This window comes from Thalassophryne amazonica, chromosome 8 (genome assembly GCF_902500255.1).
Source record: "Thalassophryne amazonica chromosome 8, fThaAma1.1, whole genome shotgun sequence".
Taxonomy (NCBI): domain Eukaryota; kingdom Metazoa; phylum Chordata; class Actinopteri; order Batrachoidiformes; family Batrachoididae; genus Thalassophryne; species Thalassophryne amazonica.
The window spans coordinates 108,435,829-108,453,001 of NC_047110.1; the positions used below are offsets into that span (position 1 = coordinate 108,435,829).

Consider the following 17,173-nt stretch of genomic DNA (forward strand, 5'->3'; position numbering starts at 1 on the left):
ATTTTGTTTCAGCTTGTGTACTAAATATCAGATTGCAACATCTTGATCAGTCGGGTGATTCTGGATCAATATGCAATTATTGCATTGTGTTGTAGAATCCAGATCCTGGTAAAATCCAGGTCACGATGTGAATCACATAGCTGTTACTTTGAGACCTTGTCAACCCTTGGTGGACATCAGAAATCTCAGATTGCTCTTGAATTTAATGTTCTATTCATGGCATTCTTTATGTTTTATTTTGCTTATGTACCAAATTCAAATGAAGTTCATTATCTTCAGTATTAATGTTTCCACCCAGCACATTTTGAATTTTTCATCTCTTGAAACTCCTGCACGGCGGCCTGTTATAAGGTCGTATGTGTTGAATGTATTTTTGTGCATTTTTATTTATAAGCAGACAACATATTCAAATGGCAATTTATGCCACTAAGAGTGTTTTGGGGTTATGAAAAATTAAATCCAGCATTCCTGAAAAGCTACAATTTGACACCAAGATCACACAAATCGAATAAGTAATGGCATTTTCGTGAGAAAAATGATTTTGGGATCAGTTTGGCTGCCATCTTGAAATCAGACACCGTCTTGGATTTCCCTAATTCTGCAAACACAGATCCATTGTGATCGGAACATTCCTCTGCAAAACGGAATTTCCGGTTGGTCATTTGGCAAATGGCAGAGATCTTGTATTTTCAAGTGGCCAATCGATCAGACTTGGTAAATACCACCTTGGGAATCATCATGCCAAATTTGGTGCATGTATCAGCATTTGCATGATTTTGCTGTAAAAGTGATGTCATCTGCTCCACTAACTCGCTTACATCAGACTGTGAGCAAACACGTAACTCATCCCCATCAGTACATCAGTCAGCCGGCATTCCAGCAAAACAAAGTGTTGGAGTGAATACCTGGTGGTGGTAACTGCCCTCCCTTCGATATGATGTCTAAAGAGGACAGGAAGAGGAAAGATTTAACAGAGAACAGAGAAACCATTAGAAACAGTTTAGGTGATGATGCATTCAATGACAATACGTATACTAGCACATTCATTTGACTGCCCAGTGCCTTTTTCTGTAGTCAAACAAAGGCAATACTTATCTGAACTTACATCACTGAGTCTAACCTAGAACTTCTGAACCATGAAGACCTTGTGATGTTATCACGTACACCAAATGTCAGAGACTTTGCCACCTGGTGAGAGCAACAAGCACCACAATGTACCCAACGCTGAACTTGTCCAAGGTCTTAGTGAGGTGATCTTGTGCTCTAAGTAGTATTTGTTAAGATATTGTGTACAGTGTTTCAGAATCAGCCCCCTAGTGGCCACAGATAGAATCGAAATGACTAAGGTGATGATTAACTATGGTTTTATAGGGTAGGAGGGGTCTAGTCGGGATCACATTTTATCACCTCCACAAACCGCAAAGCCAGAAGGTGGGTATAGGAATGCACTCCATCTGTGCGACCATCACACTTTCTTTTGGAGTCGATAACGTGGTGGAAAAGTGTCTCATTTGCACAGAATTTTAAGTGGACACTCTAAAGGAGCAGATCTTGACAAGGACAAATTTGAACTTGATCAGGTTTCACCAAGAGCCTCTATGAACTGCCCACTTTCCTGAAGAGAGCGTTGATTATTGTAGGGTTTTTTTTTTGTTGTTGTTTTTTTCTGTGCCCGGCTCTTTTTCATACTCCAGAACCAAAAAACAGACAGAAAAAAATACATCAACAGTTGGTCAACATAAATTATAACAATTCCAGCTTTCAATTTTGAAAGCAAAATTTAGAATATTCTTTTTGCCCACATCCCATAGTGTGGTGATGCCAGCAACATAACTGGTTTTACTCCCAAACACAGTATCTTCAGTAAGTACGTCCTAATTTATACACCAAAGGGATCAAGGCAACATTACGCCACGATACAAATTATTGGCGGGGGACACTCAGCACACAGGTCTGCCTTCTTGTTGAGGCGCACAGACTGTAGTAACACGGTGTAGCGCCACCTCAACACCGCACCAGTCCCCATCCACATGCGGTTTGGAGGATGGATGTTTTGACACAGACTGGCACACTAATCCTATCACCTACTCCACAGGGGGAATGACTATGATTCCTGGAACCAGACAAGCTACTTCAGAGCAAATTAACGCTTCATATCAAATCCAAATGGTTTAATTCATACACACCCCGAAGTGCACGACGACTCACCAAAAACACGTATTTTCTCCAAGATAAAGACAATACCTCATTGGATGGTTTATTGGTCATGTTAACAGATTTTTTTTTTTCGTGGGGGGGTACCACAATGATCAGTGGGGGTAAAATCGAATCTAATCTACATTAACCAACGATGTGATTAGGAAATCCTGCACCCACTCAGGCCACTTCAGAACCAATTAGCCGGATCATCTTATCGTTCATCTCTTTGTTGACAGCTGACATTTGATCATCAGGCAGCACACACGTCAACAATCAATCCAGTATTGTAAACACAATCAGATAACATAATGGGTTTAATGTTGAGTCAATGCTGTTACTGCAACTTTACCCACAGGTTCACTTCCAGTACAGTAAGTCCTGCCCGTTTTCTCACGCCCAATTGGTCTTTACAGCACGCATGCTGAGCAATAACCAAGAGCTGTTGGGGGCTAAGACAATAAGTGGCTAAGACCCACAGAGATGGCATTCAGTTCTTGTGACCCAAAGACTCAACACAACTTGGAGGTTTGAGTGTGACATGTCACAAATTTAGATCCGAGTTACATCATTTTAGCTCAAATTTTATGGAAGAATTGGTTTGTTGGACAAATTATGGTGACACAGTGTTATTTTTAACTAGTACAAGTCAGAGTTAATACCTCAGAGTGGTATGACAAGATGAAGGCATAATGGCCAAAGGTGACAGTCGTACCTTAGAGCGGGTTTTGAAGTTCCTGAAGGCACCCGTTTTAAAGATAACTCTGTTCCTCTTGCACAGAATGAAGCCCACCATGCCGATCACCACCATCAGTAAGAAGAGAGGCGTGAGAACGGCCATGATCCAAAGGTTGCTGGGCGGTGTCTTTACCACAGCTGCACAAACATTAAAAATAAGGTTGTATCACATCCACACCACGGTACACAGGGTGTGATGAGTGGGTACTTCAAACACTTGGATACCTTTAAATGGTACTGATATTTTTTTTTCCCCTCACAAAACATTTACAAGACTGTCAGTTAAGGTTCTTCGATGTCCCAACTACAAGCTGTCTAGAAGTTTATTCTATGGCAGTTGGTCTGCAAGATGTTTCACCACTCATCCAAGTGATCAGACATCTTTAGTAGCAAGAAGAAGTGCAGTTGGTGTAGAGCAAATGTCTAGTTACAACAACAGAGATGCTGTAGGAAGGTAGCAGAGCAGGTAGCTCAGTGGACTGGAGCTGGCCCATCATTATGTAGACTTAGATTCAATTCCTGATCACATTAACTATTTGCATCCTTGGACAAGACACATGATCTGCATTGTCCCAGTACATCCAGCAATAAATGGGTATCAGCTTTGGCTCGGGGTGTAGTAACCTACTATGGAGGGAGTCACAGATTCTTATTCACTTTGTGCTATGGTATCTGGGGATAAGCATGAGCACAATGGGCCTCAGGGCCTACGCAGGACCTAAGAAGGGACACTATGACCTGATCTAGTAGTTTCTGCTGCACACACCACTCTCCAAAAGTCAGTAAATGTCTGCAGTTTCTACCTTCATGATTCAACACATCCATCAAATCAATTCGGAAAGTCTATCAGCAAATGACCACTAGTTATGGAACCAATGCAGAAACGGTTCCACAGTTGTTTCACAACTAGTTCATGTTGTAATTCTTAATCATTTAGAAGTCTAGAAGATAATGTCCAGTGTGGCTGGTGTCTTTGTAGCAGCTCAGAGATTTGATGCAACAACTGGGTATTTGACTGGATGAAGATGTTTATTTTGCCAGGATTTGTCCAAAGGGACACACATCAACTTTATTACTGGTTGATTAGTGATGCTAAATAAGACTATACCTGACACCTGTCTGTGTGAGTCACTCACACAAAAATGTCTTTAAGCAAGAATATGAATTACTGCCAAATATTTAGGTCATTAAAAAATATAGACATTATTACAAATTGTCAAAACTATCTGGTCTTTCAGTTCATTTCCACACCATAAAGTCATAAATGTAGTCGTAAATAACTGCGTGTTGAATACTTGGATGTCAACCAGTCGGGTTAATTTATTAGAATGTGTATTTCAACTACAATCGACCCGACAGAGCCGTTCAATATGTTAGAAGAACTGTCTGTAAAACTGGCAGCTGATCCAGATGTTTCATTTGCCTTAAATCCCCTTTCTTCTCTTTTCTTTCCTCAGGTGTTTGAGACTCTTTGAATGAATGGTGATAAAGCGGTGATCATGTGGCAAAACAAGCAAAGCTTACGTTCAGCCTGAACTTGGACGAAGTAGCCCAGTGTCAGAGCCATGGTCTGAGAGTCCAGACTGCTGAGGGTCTTGGCAGCACTGGTTCCGGTGATGGGTGCTCCATTCAGCTGAGCATAGTAGGTCATCTCCGCTGGGTTCTTGGGACCGGGCAGTCGACGCATGCTGACCATCTGTGACAGCATGAAAAAGTTCAGTCAAACTACAAATAAACACAGATTTACAAAGTTACATCTACAGTTTGGAATTATTTGAACTGGTCCCGGTTTAACAAAGCAGTCTAAAAATTTAGTCTACTAAACTCAGTCAATTAAAGTTAGTTGCCCAGCAATAGCCGCTTAATCTCTGTTTCACATCGGCGGCTAAACTTGTAGATTAGCCGTCTAACGTTAGTCAAAGTTTTCCATTGGCCTTGCGAGTGCCATTGCTAAGACACACCTCCAAAGTGTGAGAGTTTTGTTTACTTCTGGGTTGGTCATCTGCTACAAACATGGCTGAGCTCGCTGCACCAGAGGAGAAGAGCTCCCGGCCTCAGCATCCATAAACATTTCCAATGGATTATTTCAGTCCCAGAACACTCACTCCTGCCCTAAGGCGCTCCTTCCTTCCTGCTCCATCAAGTGGTGGCACATGATAGCCACCGTTTTCGAGGTAAGACACTAAGGTTTTGTTGACGAAAATAAGATTAGCCTCATCTGTAGCAGGCTAAAAACTTTAGTCAGCTAATGCGAAACTTTAGCCGACTGAGCACTTTGTGCAACGACTAACGTCAAAAGATTAGTCAACTAAGTGAGTTAAGTTGACTTAAGATTTGACCACTTTATGAAACCAGGCCTTAGTTTGGAAATATGCTTCTCATCTTTTAACCTCAGACAATGGAGGCAAATGGAATTAATTAGAGATGAACACTTCTGTACAACTGTTTACATCACTATTTTATCCTTTTTGGTTTTAATACAGTGCTGCATTGCTGTATTTATCTGTCTGGACACCACACTGAGGCTTTGCAATTGTTTTTGATTGATTTTGATTTGGCGATTATTAATAGAAAGCGTATACTCAGGTACTGTGAACACTGTGTGGTGTGGGGGTGGAGTCTTTGACTTTTTCAAAGTGAATCCTGACGGTCAACAGGGTTGTTCTGGTTCCTGCTGGTTGATGCTTGCGCCAATTGGGTTTTTGGTAAAGTCGTAGAATCCACTAAATTACACGTCATTATTGGTGAAGAAATGTTCAACAACTTGCTGAAGTTGGCCATCAGAAGTGTATTTGTATGAGTCAAACTTGTGGAGATGTTTGCTTATCTTGGCCCTGTTGTTCATGCCTCTGGGTGCTCCATCTTTGAGATCGAGAGTCACCCAGGAAGAACTTATAGAGTCGTGAGGTCACTGGATAGAGTTGTTTAGCAATGCAATACCTTTGCAAAAGAATGAAGGTTCAAGAGTTTAGGGTGCTTCCTGATTTGGTGCTTCCTGACTTACTGTATGATTGTGAGACTTGGAAGCTTACCAGTGACTTAAGGCAACAACTGGCTGTGTCTGGTACCAGGTCATTTTGGAGGATCCTTGGGTACACCAGGAATGACTTTATGTCAAAAGACCGACTTTTTTTACAAGTGGTGTTAGCACCCAAGTGACTCAGTGCTGAGGACCCTAGTGTCGTTGTGGCAATTCCTTGATTGATTCCCGGACAGGATATCGATATCGGGGGTCAATCCAGGGACGCCTATGCATTTGTTTAACATTGGAATGTCAATGTAGGCCAACAAGGACATGGTCCTTGACAGATCCTGAGCCCAGTCAGATTGCTGGGAAATGCCAGATGATCAGGCTCTGAGGACCTGCTGCAACATTCATGCACCTTCACAACCATTGGCTTACAAGCCATCACCTCCTCCGCCTGGTCTGCCATTGAAGTCTTTTTTTTTCACCTATTAGCCATCTCATGTTCAGTGTTCTTATTGGGCCTTCAGGACTACTGTAGCAGCCACAGAGCACACAAGATCCAGGCGCACATTTCAATGTTAAACATCACATTTCACCCCAACAAGCAATCCCCTACATGAGTCATTGCCCAGGTGTTACAATGCCTTTCACCTGGCTGCAGCACATAGATGGTTACTTTGGAAAGGTGTGGATGGACCATTTGTCTTCCTGGGTGATTACCTTTAAGGACTCAACGTGGTTCCATAGTGTGGTGAATGCATAGACTTGCAGGACCAATGGATGCTCCCAGACCTGACCTTATGATGAATGTTGTAATCATAGTAGTAATAGTAGTAGTTGTGTTTTCTGAACCTCAGCTGATACGAGGTGCCAGTGGATGGAACCGTTAGGAAACAATAACTTAAACTTACACTTGCGGTTTAAAATTGGTTTTATAACATTTTAACTGATTCCACATCACCCGTGTATGTCAGTAGTAGAGGATTTAATTTTTAAGATGTTTTCAGGATGATAAATCATTTCTTTTGAATGCACTGAATATCAACAGGAAATACATCTGAAATAGAACCAAAGTCCTTAATCTCTGTATAAAAGGCAGCACCCTGATCCAAATTCCCAATCAGCTCGGTGACTTTGATCCTGGCGACTCATCTGTTAGGAGATAACTACACTCGAGGATAACAGAGTCACTTGAACTCACAGTCTGTCCTTTTTATCATACATCAAACATTTTCTTAATTCGATGAACACGTTGCAGAGTTTAATCAGGTCTGGTGATTTGATTTTGTCATAAAAACCGGGGATGTGCATTATTAAGCGGCTACCAACTCACACTTAGCCCGTCTCCCTTCGATCTCTCTCCAACTGTGAAATTGGTCATCTGTGACGTCCCATAAAACCCAGAGGGTGTGTAAAGTCATAAAGCACGGGGCAAGTCGAACGTCATCTTAATTTGCACAATATTGAACAGCAGGCTGTCGTCAAGAACACTTTCAGTTTGTTGCCTCAAATCACAACAGCCAGACAAAAACACGAACCAAAGGGGGAATAAAAATAAAAAATTAGGCCAACAAGTAAGATTCATGAATTTTAACTACATACAAAAATTTCCATCTATACATTTTTAATACAAAAATTGAACTTAATGTGAGGTGAGTATGTCAGTCAAGCATAGATGAAACCAAGGTGATGTCATTTAAGTCTGTGACGGGTCAGGGGTCAGGTCTTGGGCCATAGAGTCCACATACAGAGCCATTAGACCTGTTAAAAAAACTCCAGCTGCCTTATGTTCTGCTGAATGTGGAGGGAGGGAGGGTTGAGAAGGAGTGGCCGAGAACAGAAGCTTTATTTTGGTCCTGAAAATTGACCTAGGGTGATATCTATGGCAGGAAAAATCATTTAAGTACTAAGGGATACGAAGACACAAGATAACACGTGCTAAATTGTTGTGTGGGCCGCTGAAGAGGAGGTACTGCTGGCCCACCACCAGATGGCACCCTGCCATGCTGGCACCTTTTGGCCTCTGGAGGGCGTACTGGCTTGTTGGCCCTTTTTGGTACCACCAGGTGCGCACCGTTAGGCTGTCATCAGCTGTCATCCATCACCTCATCATCACTCCATAAAAGCCTGGGAAAGACACCATAACTCTGCCGAGTTATCAGCTTACCATACAGGTAAACATACCCAGCCGTTTTGTGCCGTATGCACATTCATTGCTACTGAAGTCTTTGCAGTTGTGATTTATATACTTGCAGCTTGTAGCCCGGTTTGTGGGAAGTTTGGAGGAGTTGGCGTCTCCACTCCTCACTTCCATCCATCCATCCATTTTCTTCCGCTTTATCCGGAGTCGGGTCGAGGGGGAGCAGCTCAAGCAAAGCTGCCCAGACCTCCAAGATCCACACACACCTCCCCCAGCTCCTCCGGGGGAACCCCAAGGCGTTCCCAAGCCAGCCGAGAGATGTAGTCCCTCAAGCATGTCCTGGGTCTTCCGCCGGGCCTCCTCCCAATGGGACGTGCCCAGAACACCTCTCCAGCGAGACGTCCAGGGGGCATCCGGAAAAGATGCCCAAGCCACCTCAACTGACTCCTTTCGACGTGGAGGAGCAGCGGCTCAACTCCGAGCTCCTCCCGAGTGACCGAGCTCCTCACCCTATCTCTAAGGGAGCGCCCAGCCACCCTGCGGAGGAAACTCATCTCGGCCACTTGTACTCGCGATCTCGTTCTTTCGGTCATGAGCCAAATCGCATGACCATAGGTGAGGATCGGAACGTAGATCGATCGGTAACTCGAGAGCTTTGCCCCCCTACTCAGCTCTCTCTTCACCATGACGGTCCGATACAGCGACCGCATCACTGCAGATGCTGCACCGATCCATCTATCGATCTCACGCTCCATCCGTCCCTCACTCGTGAACAAGACCCCAAGATACTTAAACTCCTCCACTTGAGGCAAGGACACTCCACCGACCTGAAGAGGGCAAAGCACCTTTTTCTGGTCGAGAACCATGGCCTCGGATTTGGAGGTGCTGATTTTCATCCCGGACGCTTCACACTCGGCTGCAAACCGCCCCAGTGCACGCTGAAGGTCCTGATTTGACGAAGCCAACAGAACCACATCGTCCGCAAACAGCAGAGACGAGATTCTGTGGTTCCCAAACCAGACCCCCTCTACACCCTGGTTGCACCTAGAAATTCTGTCCATAAAAGTAATGAACAGAACCGGTGACAAAGGGCAGCCCTGGCGGAGGCCAACGTGCACTGGAAACAGGTTTGACTTACTATCGGCAATGCAAACCAAGCTCCTGCTGCGGTCGTACAGGGACCGTATAGCCCTTAGCAAAGGACCCCGGACCCCGTACTCCCGGAGCACTCCCCACAGGGTGCCCCGAGGGACACGGTCGAACGCCTTCTCCATTCTACAAAAAACATGTGGACTGGTTGGGCGAACTCCCATGAACCCTCGAGCACTCGATGGAGCGTGTAGAGCTGGTCCAGTGTGCCGCGACCAGGACGAAAACCACACTGCTCCTCCTGAATCCGAGGTTCGACCATCGGTCAAAATCTCCTCTCCAGTACTCTGGAATAGACCTTACCGGGGAGGCTGAGGAGTGTGATCCCCCTATAGTTGGAACACACCCTCCGGTCCCCCTTCTTAAACAGAGGGACCACCACCCCAGTCTGCCAATCCAGAGGCACTGTCCCCGATCGCCACGCGATGTTGCAGAGGCGTGTCAGCCAAGACAGTCCCACAACATCCAGAGACGTAAGGTACTCAGGACGGATTTCATCCACCCCAGGAGCCTTGCCACTGAGGAGCTTTCTAACCACCTCGGTGACTTCGGCCTGGGTAATGGATGAGTCCGCCTCTGAGTCCACAGTCTCTGCTTCCTCTTTGGAAGACGTGACCATGGGATTGAGGAGATCCTCAAAGTACTACTTCCACCGCCCGACAACATCCCCAGTCAGGGGATGTTGGATCCCCAGCCACTCCTCACGTCTTACTTGCTAAGTATAACAATTGACACTGCACGTTTTCCAGTTTTCCTCTGCACTCTGGGAGTATTTGGATTTATTCCTTCAGGAGGATTACTGAGTTTTGCTGTCTGTTTGCTGGGAGTACACACACCCACCTAATCTGTTTTTGCTCCAGCCAGCAGTACCGGTCCAACAGCCTTGAGCGGTGGCCACCTGGAGTACCAGGACTTGGCGGTTCTGGTGTGTTGCAGACCTCCGGCTGGCAGTGGAACTACGTGGGTCCCGGCTCTTCTCTGGATGGGCGTCTCCTACCCTCAGGCCTGCCCACGTGTCACCATTTGTTACTTAATTGGACTTTGCATATTTGGAACCCTGTTTGCACTTTTGCATAATAAATTGTAATTTATTGGAATTCCTATTGACCGCTCATTTACGCCCCCTAACGTGGGTCCGTGCATTCACTTTCTCAACACTAAATTATTCGTAAGAGTAAACACATAATTATTAGCGGGTCATAACGTGATGTAGACAACAGTGTGGAAATGAGGATTTTGCGCCTTTTAATGGCCTTAAGTGCAAAATGAAATTCAATCAGCCTCTTGCAGGCATGTGCCTTGTGCTTCTTTACACACAAACTCTGACGCATAATGGAGAAACCATGTTTTCCATGTTTATTTGAGAAACTGATGAATATGAAATAATTGATATAGTACACAAACTAAAGTAGGAAAAGTAAACTGATCACAATAATTTTTTTATATCTCTCTGATCAAAAATATAATTGATTGTTTCATTCAACCTTTAACTTCCATCTGTAACTTGTCATTATCAACTGGGAGATTTCCTTTCAAAATGAAAACAGCTAAAGTGGTAACGCTGTTCAAATCCAGTGATGAACATGTTTTTTTCAAACAATAGGCCAATATCTGCTACCTCAATTTTCTAAAACTTTGGAAAAAGTATTCATTAAGAGGTTGGATGATTTTATATCCAAACACCACATATTAAATGAGCAGCAATACAGATTTAGGAAAAATCATACCACTTTACTGGTGGTAACTGATTTTGTGGAACATGTTACAAATGCAATCAAGAACAAGCAATACACCGTTGGGGTTTTTTTGTTGTTTTTTTCTTTTTTTTTTTTTGGACCTGCAGAAAGCAATTGATACTATAGATCATGCCATATTATTGGATAAGTTATGGAGGTATAGCATCAGGTTTAGCACATGACTGGATAGCTAGTTACTTGCACAACTTGGGTGGGATAAACTCAGAATTTTTGAGGTGCACTTGTGGGGTGCTCCAGGGCTCAGTCCTTGGGCCTTTGTTGTTTCTTTCATATAATGACATATGTTTGGGTTCCAAGTTTGTGAGTTGTATTTTATTTTCTGACGACACGACTATGTTTTGAAGTGGGGATCACTTTGGACAGGTTCTGGACAGGATGGAGAGGGAACTACAGAAGTTTAAAGAATAGTTTGACTTTAACAAATTGTTGCTTCACTTCGGTAAAACAAAGTGTATCATATTTGGAAACAAGCCCAGAAATTTATGTGGAAATTTTCGAGTACACAATGTTGAAATTGAACTCGTTAATGAAACCAAATTTCTCGGGATCTTTATTGACAAAAATTTAAGTTGGAAAACACATATAAATTATGCTAAATCTAAAATGTCAAAGATCATTGCCATTCTGTACAAAGTGCAGGACTTCCTCCACCAACACTCATTAGTTACCTTATATCATTCACTACTTGTTCCATACATGACCTACGGCATAGAGGTTTGGGGAACCACCTACAAAACTAATACAAATCCCATATTTTTATTCCAAAAGAAAGCTTTAATAATTATTAGTAAGAAACCATATCATGAGCCAACAAATCCACTGCTCACCCGTTTGCATATTTTGAAATTTTGGGACTTGATTGATTATATCATAATACAATTCATGTTCAAAGTGTGTTCAAAGTGCAAAACAAACTTCTGCCCCAACATGTCCAGGACCTGTTTAACACAAGAGACTCCAGTTATAATCTTCAAGGGACACCGTTATTTCAGAAATCAAAGTTTTGAACCACTGCAAAAAGTCATTGTGTTTCTGTTAAAGGTATCAATATTTGGAACAATCGCCCAGATAACATAAAATCTCTTGGTACTTTGGTTGTCCTTAAAAGGCTCTACAGAAACTATTTGATTGCTTGCTACAATATGTCAAATTAGGTTCATTGATTTGAGTTTGTTTATGGTGCACTGCTGCTTGTATGTTTGTTTCTTTGAAACTTTAGTTCTGTGATCAATTTATACTTTGTATGAGGTATATGTATAGTTTTATATACATATGTATAATTTGTATTTTTAGTTAAAGGGGTAGGCATTTATAAGCTCTTTGCTTCTGCCTACACCCTTTCAGGCACACGTGTGCATTGTTGGATTGTTTTTTTTTCTTCTTTGGTATGTTTTGTTGTTCTGGATTTGTGTGTGCACTGAATAAAAATTAAATTCAAATTCAGAAACAATTTTGTTTGTTCTAATAGCGAGTGCATGAGTGCAGTCACATGCTGCACGTCCTGTGCACACAGCTGTGATGTTCCACATAGACTCAGATATGTGCGTCTGTGTGTTTCGCAGACAAATTAATGATCACGTGTTGGACTAAAATGTAGTTTGTGCTCAGAACTATAGTCCACCTGTTACGCACTGAGGCTTTTATTCTTGCAGAAACAAACAAGAAGTAAAGCATTAACTCTTTAAATATGCCTGATGTTTAGGATGAATGATTTTATTTTATTTTCTTATTCTGTGTATGAGGCTGCAGCAGCGTCTCTCCTGCTGGAGCAGCCGTCTGTCAAGTGCAATAAGTTAACGCCAAAGTCTCAAAAGTGCAAAATACAGACCCTCTAAATTCCCTTTTGACTTTTATAAATCGTGCTGTGTGTGTAAACTGCAAACATCACTTATTTGCAAGTTCCCTCCCACAATTTTGTGCACTCAGGTGTACAAACCCCAACTTGCATATTCATAAGCGCTGTTCACACCGGGGGTGCTCCCGATTGCTCCCAGTTGCGCCGTGCGTCATTATGACGATACCGCATGGAAGCAACTCATTACCGAGACGATGCAGCTCGGCGTCACAACAGCGCGAGGGGCGCAAAGGAGGAAGCAAGTCAGGCGCCGAAAAATTAAACCTGTTTAATTTTTTTGGCGTTCTGTGCTCAACGCAGAAAGGAAGTGGTTCCAGCGCAAGTCGGGGCAAAGAGTCGTAACTCGGGGCAAAGAGGCGTTACCCGGCGTGACTCGGAAGCCAATTTATGATTCTTGCTGTGTTCCATTGTTCCCGCAGTATAAATCACGCAGGATTGTTTTTATACCGTGTACTTAATGCAGTCAAAACTACACGCTGAAAAAAAAAGACCACAGAAAAAAAATGCAGACTGATTGCCAGAAATATCCAGTAAAAAGTCCAGACATTTCTAGTCCACTCATGGACGTTCGTTCACGCGCACATGTGAACAATTAAAAGAAAAAAAGGTCTGGCTGCAGGCATTAGTTCCTTGTTCTCTGCTCAAACTCTCACATCACAGTTAAAAAAAGGACAAAAAAGGACATACGTCCTGAGACAGGACATGTCAACATCAAGTAGAACTCCAGACATCTCCACATTTGCTTGATGGTTCGTGCGCGCGCATCTCGCGGTCAAAGGAGGAAAGAAAAGAAAAAAAATTGTCTGCAGGCAGTTAGTTCCTTTCTGTCCTCAGACTCTCTCATCACAGTTAAAAAAGGACATAAGTCCAGGACATGTCGACATCAAGTAGAACTCTAGACATCTCTACATTTGCTCAAGGACAGTTCGTGTGCGCGCATCTCGCGGTCAAGGGAGGAAAGATAAACTATAACAGAACTCAGAGCGCAGCCCTGCAGCTCAGCACAACAAGTAGAAGAGACGTTAGAGTGCACAGTCTGTCTGCAGCCAAACTGTGCACTCTGACTTCTCTGTACACAGAACCTGCAGGCTGCGTTCTCACCTCCTCTCTGCCCCCTGCTGCGTGCACCTGACGCAGAAATTCCTGCATCGTCATGACACCACAGGAAGCAACTGGAAGCAGCCCTGGTGTGAAAGGGGCTGCTTCCAGTGTTTGCCAGTGTAAAGGCAAATGCACCAAATGGACAATAAGTGCCATTTTATGCATTTGTAAGTTGCATTCCTTAATGTGCTCTGTTAATAAGTCAGCGTGCATGTTTTTTGGGAGTGCTGTGGTGTTTGTGCATGTTTTAGCATGCACAAATCTTCAGTCAATCAGACCCTGAGTGACTCACAGTAACCTGGGTGCTGGATAGTGTTGACAGCAGCACAGCAGATCTGCATATTAATGATTTACGTTCGCCTGCACACACCGTACATATGACAGCCACATAAATTTTTAGTTGGATTAGTTCATTCAGCCTGATGTGCTTTAACGCTGCATATACGGTTTGGTCATTTTTCTCTGAATATTGTAAAGTGGTGTCACATTTAATATTTATTGGTTCAATATGCATAATGTGCTTTTACTTCAAAAGCAGCAGGAATTATCACATCCAAGCTTTGCTTCATGTGTTGATATGTTTAACTGTCACACAACTACACGCTACTGTTTGGCACTTAAAGCCATCATCAAGTGCAAAAACAACATTTAGCCATTAAATGTTAAATATGCTCGAAGTTCCACAATCTGATTGTGTGCACATAGAACTCCCTCCACTTAAGAAATATTTTTCCTCCTCATATGGAAGTGGGACGAACTGAGTGGTGGTCTAGGATAAAGACTTGGAATGCACATGTTAGATACAGTTCCAGCTACCTGGACCGTGTAGCCGCCCACGGTGCTGGCGCGCCGTGATCGTGCCGTTCGGGATCCCTGCCTCCCGGCCACCAGGAAGAGCTCAGCCAGCCGCTGTTCCATCAAGCTGGCAAAGTTCTGGTAGTTATCCTCCAGGGAGGTGCTGTCCACATCCTGGATCACTGTGAGGAGAGAAGACAGGGTGAGCCAGCCAGGAGGTGAAAAACAAAAAGAAAACATGGAGCATGGAGTGTGGAGGTGAAGAGTGAGAGGAGGGGGCGAGTACACAGGAGCATGACAAGATGGAGAAAATATTCCATCCGAGGCTGCCAGTGATGCAAAAGAAAACAACAGAGGGAAGATGAGGTCAAAGACAGACGGATGAGACAGATATGAGACAGGACTGGACGGTCATTCACACGAGGCGCTCCCCCTCCGCCAGCCAGAACACTGAATTATACATAACTAGGCTGTCCCAGGAACACAGAGATAGAGATAGAGATAGAGATAGAGAGAGAGAGAGAGAGAGAGAGAGAACAAAGGGAGCCAATACGATTCTGCTAAAGTACACAACAAACCACTGTTTGGTTCAATCAATGTGACTCCTAATTACTACTGAGCACTTGTCTGTGTGTGTGTGTGTGTGTGTGTGTGTGTGTGTGTGTGTGTGTGTGTGTGTGTGTGTGTGTGTGTGTGTGTGTGTGTGTGTGTGTGTGTGTGTGTATACCTGTTATCACCCAGTAGTTCTTGGTTGCTGCTGATGTGTTGAGGTTGTGATATTCCAGAGCTGCAGAAACACAAACAAGATTTATTTAAAAAAAAAAAAAACATACAGTTCATATAAATTCAAGCTTCAGACATATTCAGGATTTTTTACACAAAAAAATCTCATTGCGATTGCTACTTTTTCTTGTCTTTTGTTTGTTTGGTTATTACTGGTATTGGAGTTAAGATTTACACTACGATTACTTTGTATATCACATGATGAAACTTTCCTGAGAACGACCAGACTTCAGACCAGACACGATCGTATCATATCGACAATGATCCAGTTGTTCATAAGTGTTGGCCTAAAGCAATAGATGTAACCTCACAAACACAACATACTCTTGGGGTACCAACCCACCCAGACATTGAACCAATCTCCCCTTCCAAAAGTACTCATCTATTAACCACAGCCAGATGAAATACAGGCATCTCCTTGGACTTTTCTAGTTGCTGAGGTCCTCAGCAATGACGCACCTGTGTGCTGGGTCACACCCAGAGAAACGCGCCACGTGGCCACAATGCAACTGATACTCTTCATCTGAGTCTCTTTAAACAGGTGCTCGTTTGACACCAAAGACCTCCACGCCTCACTTTAGGTCACTGGTTAGTGTGCCACGGTAAGCCAGGAAACACCAGGACTCTGAAGACTTGGACTGTCGTGCTCCTGTGCAGACATCAGCATCACCAAAAACCTCTGTCCAGAGATGACAGAACACCATTGCCTCTGAACCACATAGGCCAAGTTTCTCGAGACATAAATGTCACTGCTGAGTAAGTGACGTTTTTCTACAAGTTCAACACTTTCACTATAAAATCCTGATGGTCGAGTCCAAGACATCATTCAGTAAAGTAGGTTAAAGTTCCGCCCAGGACAGCCCACTGGGGTATGGACTGCCATCACCCACACTGCCATGCTCCCCGCCCCCCCTCTCCTCTTGCTGGGCATGCACCAAATCCAGCCACACAGCAGGTGACCCATCCCACCCAGACAGGACCATGGACAGCTCTGTGGCTCCACCCCCAGCAACATACCCAACCAAGCCCAATGTTTTGGGGCAGATATTTTCCTCCGCACCACATGAAATTGCCGTTTTCACATTTGCCCAAACAAACAGTGCAGGAAGGGAATGCAGAAGACAACATAAGTGTGCAGCGAAAACACCGTTATGAGTTTTTCCCTTATTCAGTTAATTACATTTATGCTGATTAAGATCTGCTGAAGGGTCCACAGACGGCCCGTAACAGTGACGGCAGTATCTGGGCCGCAGCGGCAGAACTGTAGCAGAGGAGGTTTTCAGCGCTGGCCCCATGGCTCCGATGATAAAATCTAATTAAATACTCCGTCAGGTTTCATTACTTTTCTCGTCTTCCTGCTTCTCACGTCTCATTCCTGTGTCTCCACCGGCTCTCGCTCTGTCTGTCTGTCTGTCTGCCTTTGTGCTTGTGTCATTCTCCACCGGTTAACCTGACAGCATGTTCATTTGCTGAAGCGTCTCTCCCTGTCTGTCCCCTCCCCTGCCCTCTGCCGTCTTTATCTACCCGTCATCACTCCCTCAGTCCATCACACTCGTTCCGTATCCTATTCATCCGTCACCGTTACCCCCCCTATTTCCCTGTGCACGTTTCACCATCTGTCTTGGGCGGTCTGCCGAGAGCTGTGATTTGCTGTGATTTGCTGCGGTTGGCACTGCTGCAGCAGCAGAAGC

General features: G+C 43.9%; 1 protein-coding gene across 2 annotated transcripts in view; it reads right to left on the bottom strand.

Moving 5' to 3' along the window:
- The window catches only part of kiaa1549la (KIAA1549-like a), a 235,322-nt gene that overhangs the window by 99,646 nt on the left and 118,503 nt on the right, over positions 1-17,173 (bottom strand). For both annotated transcript variants that reach the window (XM_034177216.1, XM_034177217.1), the window contains exons 9-13: positions 15,427-15,486; positions 14,721-14,881; positions 4,459-4,630; positions 2,912-3,072; positions 906-941 (exon numbers count right to left, since the gene is read on the bottom strand). In XM_034177216.1, coding sequence (XP_034033107.1) covers positions 906-941; positions 2,912-3,072; positions 4,459-4,630; positions 14,721-14,881; positions 15,427-15,486 — 590 coding nt within the window. The remainder of the gene's footprint in view (positions 1-905; positions 942-2,911; positions 3,073-4,458; positions 4,631-14,720; positions 14,882-15,426; positions 15,487-17,173) is intronic.